The sequence below is a fragment of the Contarinia nasturtii genome, unplaced genomic scaffold (assembly GCF_009176525.2).
Source record: "Contarinia nasturtii isolate CC-2019 unplaced genomic scaffold, AAFC_CNas_1.1 Cnas_scaffold_745, whole genome shotgun sequence".
In the NCBI taxonomy this organism is placed as follows: Eukaryota; Metazoa; Arthropoda; class Insecta; order Diptera; family Cecidomyiidae; genus Contarinia; species Contarinia nasturtii.
Window position 1 is genome coordinate 1,564,362 of NW_022198093.1, and position 15,709 is coordinate 1,580,070.

The 15,709-nt window shown below is 34.2% G+C and overlaps 2 protein-coding genes across 6 annotated transcripts; both read left to right on the forward strand.

Moving 5' to 3' along the window:
• Positions 1–3,500: 3,500 nt before the first annotated feature.
• On the forward strand, positions 3,501–10,500 carry LOC116341664 (carboxypeptidase D-like). Of its 4 annotated transcripts, none has more exons than XM_031768864.1 (10): positions 3,501–3,557; positions 6,060–6,281; positions 6,352–6,779; positions 6,868–6,960; positions 7,519–7,548; positions 7,699–7,862; positions 7,976–7,999; positions 8,070–8,111; positions 8,192–8,527; positions 9,862–10,500. In XM_031768864.1, the coding sequence occupies exons 2-10, from the start codon at positions 6,082–6,084 to the stop codon at positions 10,006–10,008; spliced, it is 1,464 nt and encodes a 487-aa protein (XP_031624724.1). In that variant the 5' UTR covers positions 3,501–3,557; positions 6,060–6,081; the 3' UTR covers positions 10,009–10,500. The 4 variants fall into 4 exon arrangements, with proteins under 4 accessions (XP_031624724.1, XP_031624727.1, XP_031624725.1 ...); XM_031768867.1 differs by lacking the exon at positions 9,862–10,500 and adding an exon at positions 8,595–8,725; XM_031768865.1 differs by lacking the exon at positions 7,519–7,548 and having other exon boundaries at positions 7,681–7,862.
• A 919-nt stretch (positions 10,501–11,419) lies between these two features.
• Positions 11,420–15,418, forward strand: LOC116341696 (septin-2). 2 transcript variants are annotated; one of them, XM_031768923.1, is made up of 8 exons: positions 11,420–12,107; positions 12,186–12,357; positions 12,520–12,642; positions 12,713–12,942; positions 13,164–13,544; positions 13,800–13,836; positions 13,932–14,182; positions 14,278–15,418. In XM_031768923.1, the coding sequence occupies exons 2-8, from the start codon at positions 12,351–12,353 to the stop codon at positions 14,377–14,379; spliced, it is 1,131 nt and encodes a 376-aa protein (XP_031624783.1). In that variant the 5' UTR covers positions 11,420–12,107; positions 12,186–12,350; the 3' UTR covers positions 14,380–15,418. The 2 variants fall into 2 exon arrangements, with proteins under 2 accessions (XP_031624783.1, XP_031624784.1); XM_031768924.1 differs by having other exon boundaries at positions 11,420–12,051.
• The last annotated feature ends 291 nt before the right edge of the window (positions 15,419–15,709 follow it).

Consider the following 15,709-nt stretch of genomic DNA (forward strand, 5'->3'; position numbering starts at 1 on the left):
TCTTCCCCTAAGAATATATCAAACAATTGATTTTTTTTTCATTTATTTATGCTACCTGTGCGCGCACGATTGTCAGAGCCATACATCAATTTACTAAACACACTTCTCATTATGATGATGCCCTGTTTTCATATTTGAGAGGTTCTCTTTTTTTGTGTCTTTCGGCTTCTATTCCAGTTTCAATGGTCTTGGCAATGAGATTTACCTTTACATACATCACCTCATTGGTTATTGGTTTTTTGAATGCTCAAGTTCATGTATTTTGTTGCGAGCTTAACTTTTATGTTTTGTTAAAATCAACCCTTGATGCTGATGATGATGCTTTATAAATAGATGTATGCAATTTATTATTTATGACAATGTCTTTTTTCTGCCTTTTCTGCATAGCAACCGTTCACACTGTAATACGTTCGCATCATCCAGAAGCAGCACAAGTGATATGCCCTTGGCGTATTTTATATTTTGTTGCAGTTAAATAAAATTCCGGTTTTGAAAGATAGTTTACCTTTTTTGAAGCTCTTTAGCAACAATCGCCCGAAGATAGGCAACATTTTCATCGTTGGAAAATACAGAGAAGAAAAACATAGATAATGTACTAAACAGAGATTTTTATTTACAATTTCAACGGTTATATCGTTTAGCTAAGCGAGACCATAAACACGCTCACGACATTAACTATTCATGAAGTTTTGAGATACGGAAATACATGGGTTTTCAGTGCACGAACAATACAAAGTCCGCATTTCGGTGATATGATGACAAAACGCATTTTAATGATGAAGAAAATGGCATTAGATATATACAAACGAGCCAAACGAGCAGGATGCGGTTGACAACATGTCGCCAACTTATGACATGTCCGGAATTTTTCATGCTGTACAAATGTATGCTTCGGCAATTTTTGATATACTTCATCACAACAATGGACTACATTATAAATTCTCTTTTTTTTTTTGCTCAAACATTTCATTGACAGACACTATTTGGTTCGAAAATTTCAAAATTGTAAATAAACAATTTTTAGGAAAAAGCCAACATTCAACATGAACAATCGTTTGAAAAGTACTTTAGAATTTAGATTTCACTAATTTTACGGAATCGCAAAAGTGAATGTTGTTTTCGATTTTCACTCGGAAGATTGCTTCTCTATATTCAAAAAGCATTGATTTCAATGTTTCATTCATTGTATTGTGAAATGTATGTTATAATTAATCATTGGCGTACGCACGATTTTATCTGCAAAACAATAACAAATTTGAAAACCATTGCAGAAATGATTCGGTTCAGGTCGTTGTGTACCGGAGAAAAATGTCTATGAATGTGGATTTTTCGATGCAAATCTGTGTGTGAAAAGTTCATATCACGAATGAAAAGCGGTAAGTTGTGAACAAAAACGTTGGATCTAATTGAGTGATTTTGCATAGACAAGATTTGTTTCGTTTTTCATTCATTTTCAAAACAATGTTTTGGCACAAAAATTCACGCATAATTTTTTTTTTCTGATTACAAACGGTGGAAGTTTTCCGATCTCAAGGCAATGAATAAAATGGTAAGGTAAACACGAAAGTGTATTTTATTTTTAATCGAAATGAACAATCAGCCGGTTCCGTTGGAAAACTTTCCCTTGCTTGATTCATTTCAGTCTGTAGCCGTTTTTTTCTCTCTTCATCCATCAAAGTGGAAATGATTAAGTTTTAAATATAATTATGTCTGCACGCTTATTGTTACAATTATTTTCATTTATCAATTTGGCGCTTTGAGAGTGCACTACAAATTAAACCAAGCAGCCATAGTTTCGTCGTTCATTTCAAACGCACAATGGAGTATTTTTGTGTGTGTGTTTGCACTCGCGCAAAATTTCCAAAGCACCCGATTTGTTTTCCTCTTTTGAAGCCCTGCAGAAGTCAATCGATTAACATTTTGCTGCTCAACTACTGTAAAATAATGTAAAAGATACCTTGAACAGACGACGAACGCCGCTGATCGCAATTGATTATCAATGTGTATTGTTATTTAGTGACAGCGAAACTGGTTGAATGGCTTGTTGAAAAAGAGAAAAAAAAGTTTTTTTGTCAGTTAATCAATGATGCGTTAACGGCAACCAATTTCACCGCTCGTCACCAGGTTAAAGTCCTATTACATTTCTCCAATGATATCATCGAATGATGTCGATTTTTCTTTGCCTTAAGTCAAATGTGTTTGTTTTTGCATTTTTTTATGCCTTAGTAATTAAGATCTAAAAGCCGTGACAATGGCAATTTGTAACGTAATTGAAGGAAAGAGCTGTCGATGAACTTTTTCGACCCGTGTCAAAATCTTGATAAATCTACATGAATTAAGGAAAGAAAATAATGTTTATTGTTACTTTTCAAATCATACTTTCAACATTGACGAAAATAATGACGAATTTTATGCACATTTTTTAAATTGTAATTAAAAACCATTTTTTGTTGTCACTTTTACCTAAAAACACTATGATTAGATACTGCCAATTGATTTGAAACTGTGTTTCAATGCGGCCCGACTCTCCTATATTGAAGTAGAGCACGCGACACACCGTAAAACTTTATATAATTCAGTGCTGAAGATAATCGTTAAAAATTTAAAGAGAAAAAAAGCCAATGTACCGGTTTCGAAATATTCCATGCACGCATAATGTATACATCAGATAAAAGTTCCAGTTTTTTTTAAAGAAAAAAAGAAACAAAAGATAAAATGACAGCATTAAATTATGATTGGAAACTGTGACTCGCATTCTGATGCATAATAATAAAAGCATTTAATGTGTGCTAGTGTCTATCGCTTCACACACGATGGAATCTTCATTGAACGCCAGTGCATAGCAAAGAAATGCTACACATTTCACCAAAGAGCGTGCTGTGTGTATAGCTGCTATGCAGCCAATGTATACCACTCTCTTTGACACACTCTCTCTCTTGCTTGCCGCTGATTTTCAAAATATATTCCGCGGCTGCTGCTGCTGCTGATCGCCGTCGTCGTCATCGTCACTGTTGGCTTTTGGTGTTGTTGCTTTTGCTACTCAATACGTACAACGCAAACATTCTACAAACAACAAAATACACACGATTTTATATGTCTTTTTTTCGTTTTGACTTGATTCAGTTGAATTTTATCAGCTGGCTCGAACGGTCGCAAAATCACAACACAAATTCCACTTTGTTCGTTACGCATCTTTTTTCCGTTAGTTTCATTTAGTTTTTATCAAGTGTCGATTTTTCAATTCAGTTTTTGGTTTTTCTTTTTCAATAATTCTGGACACTTTTATTGAATTTTATTTAAAACTTTCAATTGTTTTGTTGGTTCGTTGGGAATTTCCACAACAATTTCCAATTCTTTTTTTTTCTTTTGGTGGACAGAGTTTTACCTTTTTTAAATTTAATAATTTATTCAATGTTGCAACTGTGAGAATAAAAGTGATAAAAAAAAGCCAAACGATTTTTTCTGTTGACTTTGACATTATTTTGGGACAAAATCTAAAAATAACAATATCATCGAAACGCATTTATGCATTTTTAAAATTGACTAACTTTTTTTTGGTAAGTTAATCGAAAAGTAAATATATGAATCATGGATAAATATAGCACGTTTTCTAGACCTCAATTCGATGAAACGAAAGATTGAAAAGAAAAAAGAAATTTGCATATCTCCGTATGAAATTTCTTTCTCTTCGCTGTGAATATTCTTTGTTTTTTCGACGACCAATTTCTATAAAATTAAGTGTGTGTGTGCATTTTTTTTCTTTATCGCATTTAAAAAAAATAAAAACAAAATCATTGAATTGCAGTCTTTTCCGTAATTTTAATCAAAAATATCTGTTTTTGACAAAATCTGCTGTGCGCTCTTGATAACATGGTCATGGTCACGGATAAATGATGAGTTTCTATTTGAAGCCGTTCATTTTTTTCAATGTTACGTGGCCAAAGATACATACATATATAAATATATGTCAATATATGCATATGTGAATGCATCAGCAGCAGCAGCAGCAGCAGAAGTGACTACATATCGTTCACACCGAGCTTAGTCGTCTGTTGGGGCTCGTAGAGGTATACATAATTTTGCATTGAAAATGTTGCACACTCGCGCTCAATACCATAAATGATAATGACAACGAAGACGATGCGCGTCTCCATTCTGTAAACATGAATATACATGCTCATGAAATGAGCGTTTCTTTTTCATTTAATCGCTATAAGAATGCGGAACACGAGTAAATCATCTTCGTTTCACTTTACCATCGTCTCTGCTGTATGGTTGTTCTTAATCGGTTCGTGCAATTCAAAATAACTTCAACTGTAATGCCATCACTGAATTCAAGCAGCGGCAGCAGAAGCAATAATATCAGTTTACGTATGGCACGCAAGTTTAGCCGCGAACAAGTCATTCTTTTAATAGCACATTTTCGTAATGAAATCAAACAAGTTTAACGGCAAAGAAAAACAAGCGCAACACATATAAAATGCCAGATTATTTAGGCCACTGGGTTAAGGGAGGCGCAATTTTTGTCAAATAGTAGTTACTCTATTTCTTTTAGTTTTAATTCATTGAATAAGTCATACAATTAAACCGACGCGATTCTAGGGTGTGAGAGTTGCTTGCGTGGCTTGTTAATTCTGGAATCATGTTGTTCTCTCTCTTTCTCTATTTCTCTCTCTGTGTGTCTCTCTCTAATCGCTTCGAAAATCTGGCACACGACAAAAACAAATACCAGACAAAGAATGACTCGACTGAAGCTTGTGCTAATTTCTTTAGCTATACATTGATCATGAGCCGATGTACGAGCCGATTGTTGCCTAGTGTTACCGATGTGCTTCACACATGCAAAACATTCAATGAACACGTTTGTATCAATACAATCATTTTGACGGAAATAAAAACAATTAACATCATTTTCAAACAGCTCGAGCGAGAGATTGAGAATGAAAGAGAGAGGTAGATAGAGGAAGACACACAGAGAAATAAACTTTTCAAATCGATGTTCTGTGTGAAATAGATACGTCGTATAAAGTGAAAAAAAAACGTATTAATAAACTAAAAACATGATTAAAAATGCAAAATTCATGCATCATAACTTAATAGAGCAACAGCTCACATTTCACCAGAGAAAAAGTTACGATATTAACTTTAGATACATGAACTTGTTCTTCGTGTTCTTGCATTTAAAATACGTCGCAAAAAGAACTGGTATATCTCACATGTTAACACGTTCACTGTGAAAAGTCAATAATCTTTGCCATTCTTTTCAAAAGTGTTCATATGTTCTTTAAAATTAAATCTTCGTTGGGAATTCCATTTCGAATATATATTTTTAGAATGATTCAACGAACAAAGAGAACCTTTGGCCATTGAACAAAATTTCAACGTGTCATGTTATCAATTGATCTTCAATTCACTGATCATTTCAGCTGATTTCATGCATATTTATTTATTCATTTGTATAACGTTGAATGTGTTAATTCAAAATAAAAATGGAAACCACCGCAATTAAACCCGTATTTAGACCCTGACACTTGCCATACATTGCTTTTTCTGCTGGGTTTTCCGTTGAACAAAAAAACCTACTGTTGTGACAAAATGAGGCACATTTAATGAGAGAAAGTAAATTTATTGTGTTTTGGCCCGGATAAACATCCAAATTGACGTTGATTGTGTCAAATGGCCAATATTGCATTGAAATTCATTTCAACGTAAACTGATTAGGTCATACAGTTGTTGCACAATTATGACGGTCTAATTTTAACATAAATTTAAGCGTGCAAAATTTCTATATGAAAAGTTAATTTTTTTAAACAAACATTCATTGAAAGATTTTTTTTACGCTCAAAGTGAAAACAAATGAAGAAAAAAAGAAGTTACATAACATCAAATCAGTTATTCATTAGGATTCTCAGCGGAAATTTGTTCAATTAGCAAATTGTTTAGCAATCACGACTGACCTTTACATTTCGATTGTTTCATTCTCAATGATTGTTGTAGATTTTGAAAGCAAAAGTTAAGCTTTTTTTAGTTAGAAACTTTTCTCATGCGATTTTTTTTAGAACGAATTTGGGAACGAAAAAAATGGCATTTTCACAGTCATTTGGAACATTAGCTGCTGCAGTCACGCTGTTTGCATTTGTGATTAATGTAAATATTGAAACTTGCACATCACAACAATTAAATACGTTAAATGATTACGCTGGCTCACGAGCTTATACACCGGATCCGGGTTTACTTGATTTTGTTTATCACAATCACGATGAAATGACGCGATTTTTAAGGTAATTTTTGCTCATCCATTGAAATACTTTTGTATTAGAGTTCAAAAGAGTTTATTCATATTGTCCATAGAGCGACCAGTGCTCGTTATCCAAACTTAACGGCATTGTATTCGATTGGAAAATCGGTGCAGGGCAAAGAATTATGGGTTTTGGTGGTGTCATCATCGCCATACGAGCATATGATCGGCAAACCAGATGTAAAATACATTGGAAATATACATGGCAACGAACCTGTCGGAAAAGAGATGCTATTGCATATGATTCAATATTTGGTGTCAAGTTATTCAGCCGATCCATACATTCGATGGCTACTTGATAACACTCGCATTCACTTTTTACCATCGATGAATCCAGACGGGTATGCGGCTTCAAAAGAAGGAAGTTGCGATGGAGCCCAAGGAAGATACAATGCACGTGGTTTTGATTTAAATCGCAATTTTCCCGACTATTTTAAACCAAATACAAAACGTGAGCAACCCGAAACCGATGCTGTCAAAGGTAATTTAAATATTTAATCAATGAAAAAAACTGATCAAATAAACATTTATAAATTTAAGCTTTTTAAATTTATTTATCTCCCCAAAAGAGTGGATATCAAAAATTCAATTTGTGTTGAGCGGCTCATTGCATGGAGGAGCTTTGGTCGCATCATATCCATATGATAATACGCCAAATTCTAGTAAGTATCTATTTCGCATCGAAAATGAATCTTGTTAAACCAAAGAAAAGAAATTGAAGACTCAATTTAAGTGCGAATTCCCATTTGATTTTCCACAATTTGATATGCGTCGAATGAATCAGTTTACGTTGTTTCAATGCGAAATCGGAGCGGAGAAAGTGTTCTAATTGATCGTTTTATATGAAATTGAAGTAGAAAATCAATGTTTTCTTCTTCTTTGCTTCTATTTTGTATTGAATACACGCATTAGATCCATGAATGGCAAAGAGTGTCAAGTTCAGGTTTAAGTGTAATTTTATAGCTTTAGTTCCGCTTACTTTTTTACTTCTTCAATTGCGTTTTTTTTCATTCTCTTTCTCTCGTGCGCTCTCAAATGTTTTTTTGTTGTTATTATTTTCGCCAACGAGATATTCTCATTTTAGCACATTCATGTTTTTCGTTATACTCTTTCATTTTCTTTAACAACCAAAGTGAATCGATCTCAATGTCTCTCTGTAATACGATACATAAAAAATGTCGTTTTCTTTTTCCCCAATTGAAAATATGTCTGATCTAAAGGAATTTGTAGGTCGTCGGTTTTATGTAAAAGTAAGTGTGTCTCTGAATTAAAGCCGTCACGTGCGTCAGTGCATTATTATTAAAATTAGATGTTCGTTTGGACAGTGCCTTCACTACTCAAATGCAATAACTTGTTTTTTTGTTCGTTTTTCCTCATTACATATTCCCTACTCGGTGCAGTGTTCCAAAATTATGCGTCACAGCCATCGTTGACCCCAGACGATGATGTATTTAAGCATTTATCGTTAACATATGCGAATAACCACGCAAAAATGTCGCGTGGCGTGGCGTGCAAATCGGCTACACCGCAATTCGAACAGGGCATTACTAATGGAGCTCAGTGGGTACGTTAAACAGCTTAATTATTTTATTTAATGTGCTTTTAAAGATGCACTTGTGGTTGTTTTTTGAAAATGATATATATTTTTTTCTTTGATTTGATGTCATCTTTTTTTAGTATCCACTTGTCGGAGGCATGCAGGTGAGTTTATTTTAGATTTGCTGAGAAGTCCACATTGAAATTGTTGATTGTTTTTTTCTTCTGTTTATAGGATTACAACTACGTCTGGCACGGTTGCATGGAAGTGACACTTGTAAGTAACTAAAAAAAGCCGTTCGAAATCCCTTCCAACAACTTTTCAATGCCAATATGTCTATAAATCTGTTCCGATAGGAGGTGTCTTGTTGCAAATTCCCACCGGCTCATGAATTGCGCAAATATTGGGACGATAATCAGTTGTCAATGATCAAATTCTTAGCCGAAGCACATCGTGGTGTGCAGGGATTCGTTACGGATGGTAATGGTTTACCAATTGAACGTGCCTCATTGAAAATAAAAGGTCGCGATGTTGGCTTCCAAACAACTCGATACGGTGAATTCTGGCGAATTCTATTGCCTGGCATCTACAAACTTGAAGTGTATGCCGATGGTTTTGCACCACGTGAAATTGATTTTATGGTCGTTGAACAGCATCCAACACTATTGAATGTGACACTGCAAGGTTCAAAGGTGGGCGCAAATACAATTTTGAATCATTTTTCCGTGGCATTTTGTAAATAAAAATTCAATTTTGTAGCAAAAATATCCAAAACCCAAACAACAATACCAGCATCATACCTATAGAGCCTCCAGCAAAAATAAACAACAAAATAATGACGATCGCGTAGTTTTTCCATCGTAAATTGAAAAAAAAAAAAAAAAAAAGAATCCCAAATGAAACCCACGCACTTACCCCAAAAATTGAACAAAATCATTTTGGTATTATCTATAGAATAAATTCCATTTGGCCTACACATATAATCAACTCTAGAACCTTCGATATCGTTTCAATTTCTCAATGGAAATGGAAAACTAAATAGCAAAAAAAGATTGAGTTACACAAATTATCCAAATAGAATGTTTTGTAAGTTAAATGAGAATCCTGATACGTTCACCCACACACAGTCGCTCTCTCGCGCTCTTTTTGCATGCTTTTATGATTTAAATTGCTTGTGCACGATTCACTGTTTGCTGTCTTTGTGTACGTATTTCATTGATTTTATGAGACGCACTTAAGTGGCGTGTAAATTCCATTGTATTCATTTCAATTCATTCATTGCCCATACCATTCCGTTTTGTATGTGCTCGCATGTTTATGTTTTTACTGGTCGAATTCAATTAACATATCATTCAAATGTTGTTTCGGTTAAATTGCTTCTAATTATTTTGTAGTGTGCGATTTTGTTGTTGGTTTTGTTTTTGTTTTGTGGTTTCGCTTACCGTATTTTGTTCTCTCTCGTTTTTGTCTTTTCCGCTCTTTCGTTTAGTTTCAATCAGATTTCGATTAGTTTCAATCAGAGAATGAATTTGACTGAATTTGCAGCTTTTACATTTTATTAACATCTAAATTCATCGCTCCATGCTTTGGTTGAACCAAATGGTCACTGAATATTGAAGTGACTCAATGAGTGTATTCGCAAAATTGAAACAGTGAATAGATTGGGCTACAGATATAGCAGTGCTATTTTCACAGCCCCTATTCATAGGTGCTATTTGTGAACAACGCATACGGACAGCGAATTTATGATACAATTCCGAACGAAATGTTCAAAATGTCAATAGAACAGTAGTCTATTGTCCGGAATTATTTCATGAAATCGCTGTCCATATGTGTTGTTCACAAATAGCACCTATGATTAGGAGCTGTGAAAATAGCACTGCTATAGATGTAGCCCAATCTATTCACTGAATTGAAATGTCACAAAATAGAAATGTAATAGCCATGTGTTGAGTAAATTCGGTCAGCTACATTCTCTGGTTCCAATTGGTACTTGATATGACAATGTTATATTATCTATTTGTAGCGAAATGACGGTCCATACTATCGGCCAATGCAATCCACTCACCAGCATCAAATGTACCGGCCACCACCACAACCCGTGGCCGATCAATCGTTTATGGGAAACATCGGCAACGGACTGAGCAGTCTGCTCAACAATTTATTCGGATAAGATCGATCAGCAATATGATCGTCTGATCAACTCAATGCTGTTATTTCCGCGCTCATCAATATCATCATCACCACCACAACCACCAACAAATCTCACATTGTTTATAATAAGTGAATAACATTTAGTATTCAAAGAAAAACAAACACATTTTATTGTTTTACACGTTTTTTTTTTATTATGACCGATAGTTAGTTTCTTTATTATCTTTTTTCGTTTTTGTACATTGAAATGCAATACACAGAAACAGTCTATCTCTATATTGTTGAATTGAAGCGATCGCAAGAATTTTTTTTTAATTGAATATTCATTGTGATGATATGCCATTGTCGTCACATTGTTTTAAACCACCATTATCAATTGTATGCGAGTTAATTAAAAATTCATGGTCTGTTATGACAACAATTTTTATTATATATAGTATAGCGATATTGACAAGTTATAATCGCCTTCGCGATCAATAGAAACACACAAAAAAAAAGAATTATCAATATAGAACAGAGAATGTTTGTTTATTGAGAATGTATGATTGAACTTCAATCGTTGAGACGGAGATACGGAAAAAAGGAAAGACGAACCACACGGAACCAAAGTGACATTGTTGTTATTCTTATTCCGATAGAGTCAGTTACAGAGGACACCCAATTATCAATTCAAAGTGCATTTTTAGAGTATTTTTTTTTAAATCTATTGAATCGAAAAATAGGCAAAATATCATCCATTCCATATCCTGTATGTCATCACAGTGTGTTTATTTAAATAGGAAGTATTTCTTTTGTCAAATTTACATTCTCTTAATTTCTATGTTTCCACATCATCTTAGCTTATTTATTTTATTAGTTAATCATCATGAATGAAAATAGAGAGTAAATTTAATCTATTTGTAGTGCAAACGCAATATGAAATGCGTAAAACGAATCAGAAACACTTTAAGTGAAATAAACAATTCTCCATGGAAATAAAAAAAATTCAAAACTATTTTGATTGTTTTTTTCTGCTTCTTCTTTTCTTCTTTTTCGTTTCATTCAATTTTCCTGTGCGAAATTATGCTGACTGTGTGTATACATATAGCCATGTTTGGCAAAGATGTCATGCATATTTAACGGTTGTTTCATAAATATGCCGACGACTGATGAAACGACGATGAAACCATACAATATTGCATTGGCATCGAAACCAATATAAATGTGTAAAGAGATATTTATGATGCCGGTAAACACCAGGCGATAATTGGTTTGAAAGTATCGAACGCAAGACGTTTTGCTAGTATAACGATGTGGTTTTTTTTATTATTATTTCGCTTGAAATTCCAAATTTGAAAATTGAATGTGTTAGCACATCGCGTCACCCTAACCACACACTCACACATGCATGCACACACGTACATAACATACATCTAGCCTCTGCTGAAATCAAAACGTACGACAGTTTCATTGTAGTCATCAACGAGTAAAGACACAACTCGCTATATCGATTTATTCCATTTTTCCGTTGCTCATCGTCAACTTGCTCCTCACGTTCGAGACGTTTTCTTTTTCGTGGTATATGTGCAACATAATCAGTACTATTCGTTGAAATTTATATATACACAGTTCATATGTGCATAGTTGTTTGTTGGTCGTTCGGTGAACATGCGGTGAAATAATAGAAAAAAAAGAGAGAAATAAATAACACACAACCGAGATACGGAAAGAATAATAAATGTTGGATTCGGCGCATTGTGAAATATAAATAGACCGATTGCCGTTTGCATCTACGGTATAAACTTCACCATACAACAGTCTGTTTACAACACTCACATACACATATATGTTGCGTGCGCGCGCTCGTTTCATTTGGTTAATATTCAATAACAATGATTAGAGTGAATGAGATGGTGAACGGGATTCGGGCAATACACATACACACACACACATTCACATTCACATTTCATATGCCCTAATGTAGTGCACACATGATAAAAACGTTCGTTCATTTCGGAGGGGTGTGATGGTTTTGAGCAGCGCGAACAAACATTTTGCGATTCAAAACGAGAAATCATTAGAAGTGAGTTTTTGCCGTAGATGGAAGTGAAAGAGAGTCATTCTCATAAATACACAATTGTTTGTAATTTTTTTCTATATGATTGTTGTTTATCAAGTGCAAAACACATTTAATTTGTTTTATTTTTATTAAACCAGCAATATTGAACTTTTTGTTTTAATCATAAATGTGCGAAACGAAAGTTTAAAAGTCAGTGTGACAAAGTGAAGAGCGGAAATTTTTATGTATGTGTGATTAAAGAAAACAGGGTGCGTATATATTCACCAAAATCGTTTGCCAAAAAGAAAATTCTGAGATAAAACATGGCTGGTGAGTGCATTTTTGCATTTTTTTTTCACTCTATTTCTCTCGTTTTATTGCATTTTGTTGCATTCATTGAACTTCGAGTGCAAAATAACTAAATAAATTTCCAATGTTTATTTCTACTGTTGATATATTGATTGTGTGGATTTTTGTTGTTGTTGTTGTTAGGTGTGCGAAATAGCTTCGATCGAGATTACATCGGTTTTGCCACACTGCCCGAGCAAGTCCATCGAAAATCAGTGAAACGTGGTTTTGATTTTACATTATTAGTGGCAGGCGAAACTGGACTAGGCATGTCAATTACAAATTTTCAAATAATGTATCATAAAATCATTTAAAATATTGTTTGGTATTTTGGCAGGCAAGTCAACTCTAATCAATTCGCTGTTTTTGGGCGATTTGTACAAGAATCGTGTTGTACCAACGGTGACCGAACGCCTTGAACGTACCACACAAATCGAAAAGAAACAAATGGAAATCGAAGAACGAGGCGTTAAATTACGTTTAACCATTGTTGATACACCTGGTTTTGGTGACAGCATCAATAGCGAAGAAAGCTGGCGAACCGTCATCAACTACATCGACGATCAAGTAAGAAATTGCAAACATCAAATGAATGTCCGAGAGTGAATGTGAGACTTCTCCTGAGAGTTTATTGAAATGTAACACCGCCATACAAAAATTGCTGACAGTCAGCATTTTTTGTATGGCGGTGTTACATTTCAATAAACTCTCAGGAGAAGTCTCACATTCATTCTCGGACAATCAAATACACTTCGATATTTAATGAATTTGTTTGATTTCTATTTTAGTATCGTCAATTCTTTACGGACGAGAGCGGTTTGAATCGCAGAAATATTCAAGATAATCGTGTACATTGTTGTTTATACTTTGTACCGCCGTATGGTCATGGTCTTCGTCAGATGGATATTGATTTTCTGCGTCGATTGCACAAAAAAGTGAATGTTGTACTTGTAATTGCGAAAGCAGATGCACTCACAACCAACGAAATGAAACGGCTCAAAACAAACATTTTAAACGATTTGGAAACGCATAAAATTGATTTGTATCAATTTCCCGATTGTGATTCCGATGAAGATGAAGAATTCAAGCAACAAGATCGTGAACTCAAAGAAAGCATTCCATTTGCTATTGTCGCAAGCAACAGTCTTGTTGAAGTTGGTGGCAAAAAGGTGAGTCACCGGACACAATAAAAGAAAATACAGTTTTTGTTTTTTCTCACTGCTTTATGAAGAAAAAACAACATTCGATTTTGCAGACGACTGCCTACTTATCAATTTTATGAATCATTATTGATGATTCATCAATCTACCATGGTGGTAGTGCCAACTAACACTTGTGACCCAATTTTGCACTGTCAATCACAATTTCAATGAACACATTTTTTGCAATATTTTTCATAACACATTTTTCTTCTCGATTTCCAGGTGAGATGTCGAACGTATTCGTGGGGCTGCGTTGAAGGTAAACAATATATTCTCTTTTGATGCTATTTATAGTCTAAAAGTGTAAATAAAATCTTATCTCACAATTTTCTTCTGTCTCCCGTCTCAAATTAGTTGAGAATCCACAGCACAGTGACTTCATAAAGTTGCGGCGAATGTTGATTTCAACCCATATGCAAGATTTAAAAGACACCACACAAGATGTTCATTACGAAAACTATCGTGCCCAGTGCATTTCACAGATATCACAGCACGCAATGCGCGATCGAAGTAAATCCAAACGTGAATCTGTATCATCAAATGATACAAAATCATTCGATACAATCAGTGAAACCGATCGTTTACTTCTACAAAAAGATGAAGAGGTTTGTTTTTTTATTACCGATTTCCGAAATATCGATTACAAAACCGAGAAATGAAAAAAGAAAACGATTTTAAAAACAAAAATTTTCGATTTCAGATTCGTCGAATGCAAGACAAACTGGTGCAAATGCAGGAAAAACTCAAAACAAACGCGATTTTGGAGATGAATAAGAAAAACGATAGCGTTATTGATGTTTAATTTGTTTGTTTTGTTCTCTTGTTTGGTGTGTGCGTGTGTCGAGTGGAAAAATCTGCATTTCAAATTGAACATCCCACATTGTAAATTAGAACTTGTAATGCAATCCGCACATGTGTTATGGCGCACGAATGAATAACGAGTTTTGTTTTTCTGTGGTCGGTTTGGAGCCGATTCAATGACGCTAAACAACAAGCAATGATTTTAGATTTTTTTCTTTGATCAACCTGATTTTTAATTTGTTGACTGTATGTCGTGTATCAAGCCAATGTTTATTTTTTTTAAAATCCGTATAGTGCAACGACAAAAACAACAATGGACCCGAAACGCACAATTTTGTTCGGTTGGAATAGTTCGTGTACTTTTTTTGTCACACACTCACATTAAACTTGACAGATTTATCACTCCTCAGTATGTAAGAGTTTTTTTCTTCTTTGAGTGCGATGCACAGAGATTGCATCGTCAACATAAAGAATCTACATCGAAGCAACACAAATTACTAATTCTACACAAACTAATATTATGCGGAAAAATGAGAGAACGAAAATAAGGAACCTGATCGGTTACATATATATTGTAGGAAAATCAAATTATATATACATCTAATGCCCTTTTCCATGAGCTACTAAAATTAAATTTAGAATTTTTTTCAAATGAAATATTTTTTATTTATTTATTTAAATATTGCTTCTATTTTATCAAAAGAAATTTTATTTTCAAGAAATTTCGTGAAATCGATACGATAAATATTAAACACAGAATGATTTATTAGTGAAATTTCTGTCTGAATAATCAGTATGATGAAAAGTACTGAAAATTGCTTCCAATATGTTTTTCGTCTGTATTTAGTGAAATCAAAATTTTCTTAGTCAATATTAATATATTTGAATCGAATCAAAAGCGAACTCTTTCGTTTCACACAATCAAATCGACATTTTCAACCATACAATGATTTTTGGATAGAATAGATCCGTAAGATCTCCGCAAGATCCGGATCCAAGCGTGCGTACGTAGCCGCATGATACATACATTCCTTACTCCGTAATGCTATGGCATGCGAATCAAAGAAGGGGAAATAAGAATAACGAATTTGCGTGCGTATTATATATGTATGCATCATGCGGCAGCGTACGCACGCTTGGATCTGGATCTTGCGGAGATCTTACGCATCTATCCTATCTAAAAATCATTGTATGTTTTCAACGAAAAATATATTTTGATTTTTTTGGGAACTTTTGAATTTGGGTCGCTTTCTATAAAGCTCATGAATTACGATTTTATTTCAACTGTCGTTCGAAAGGAACAGCCAAGTGGTTTTTGAAAGAAAGCAGCA

Bases quoted from the DNA above. Each gene is read 5' to 3' on its own strand.
- LOC116341664 (XM_031768864.1), top strand. From the start codon at position 6,082: ATGGCATTTTCACAGTCATTTGGAACATTAGCTGCTGCAGTCACGCTG. The intron at 6,961-7,518 runs GTAAGTATCTAT...TCTGATCTAAAG, and splicing joins TGATAATACGCCAAATTCTA to GAATTTGTAGGTCGTCGGTT. The intron at 7,549-7,698 runs GTAAGTGTGTCT...TACTCGGTGCAG, and splicing joins GTCGTCGGTTTTATGTAAAA to TGTTCCAAAATTATGCGTCA.
- LOC116341696 (XM_031768923.1), top strand. The intron at 12,643-12,712 runs GCATGTCAATTA...GTATTTTGGCAG, and splicing joins GGCAGGCGAAACTGGACTAG to GCAAGTCAACTCTAATCAAT. The intron at 12,943-13,163 runs GTAAGAAATTGC...TTTCTATTTTAG, and splicing joins TCAACTACATCGACGATCAA to TATCGTCAATTCTTTACGGA.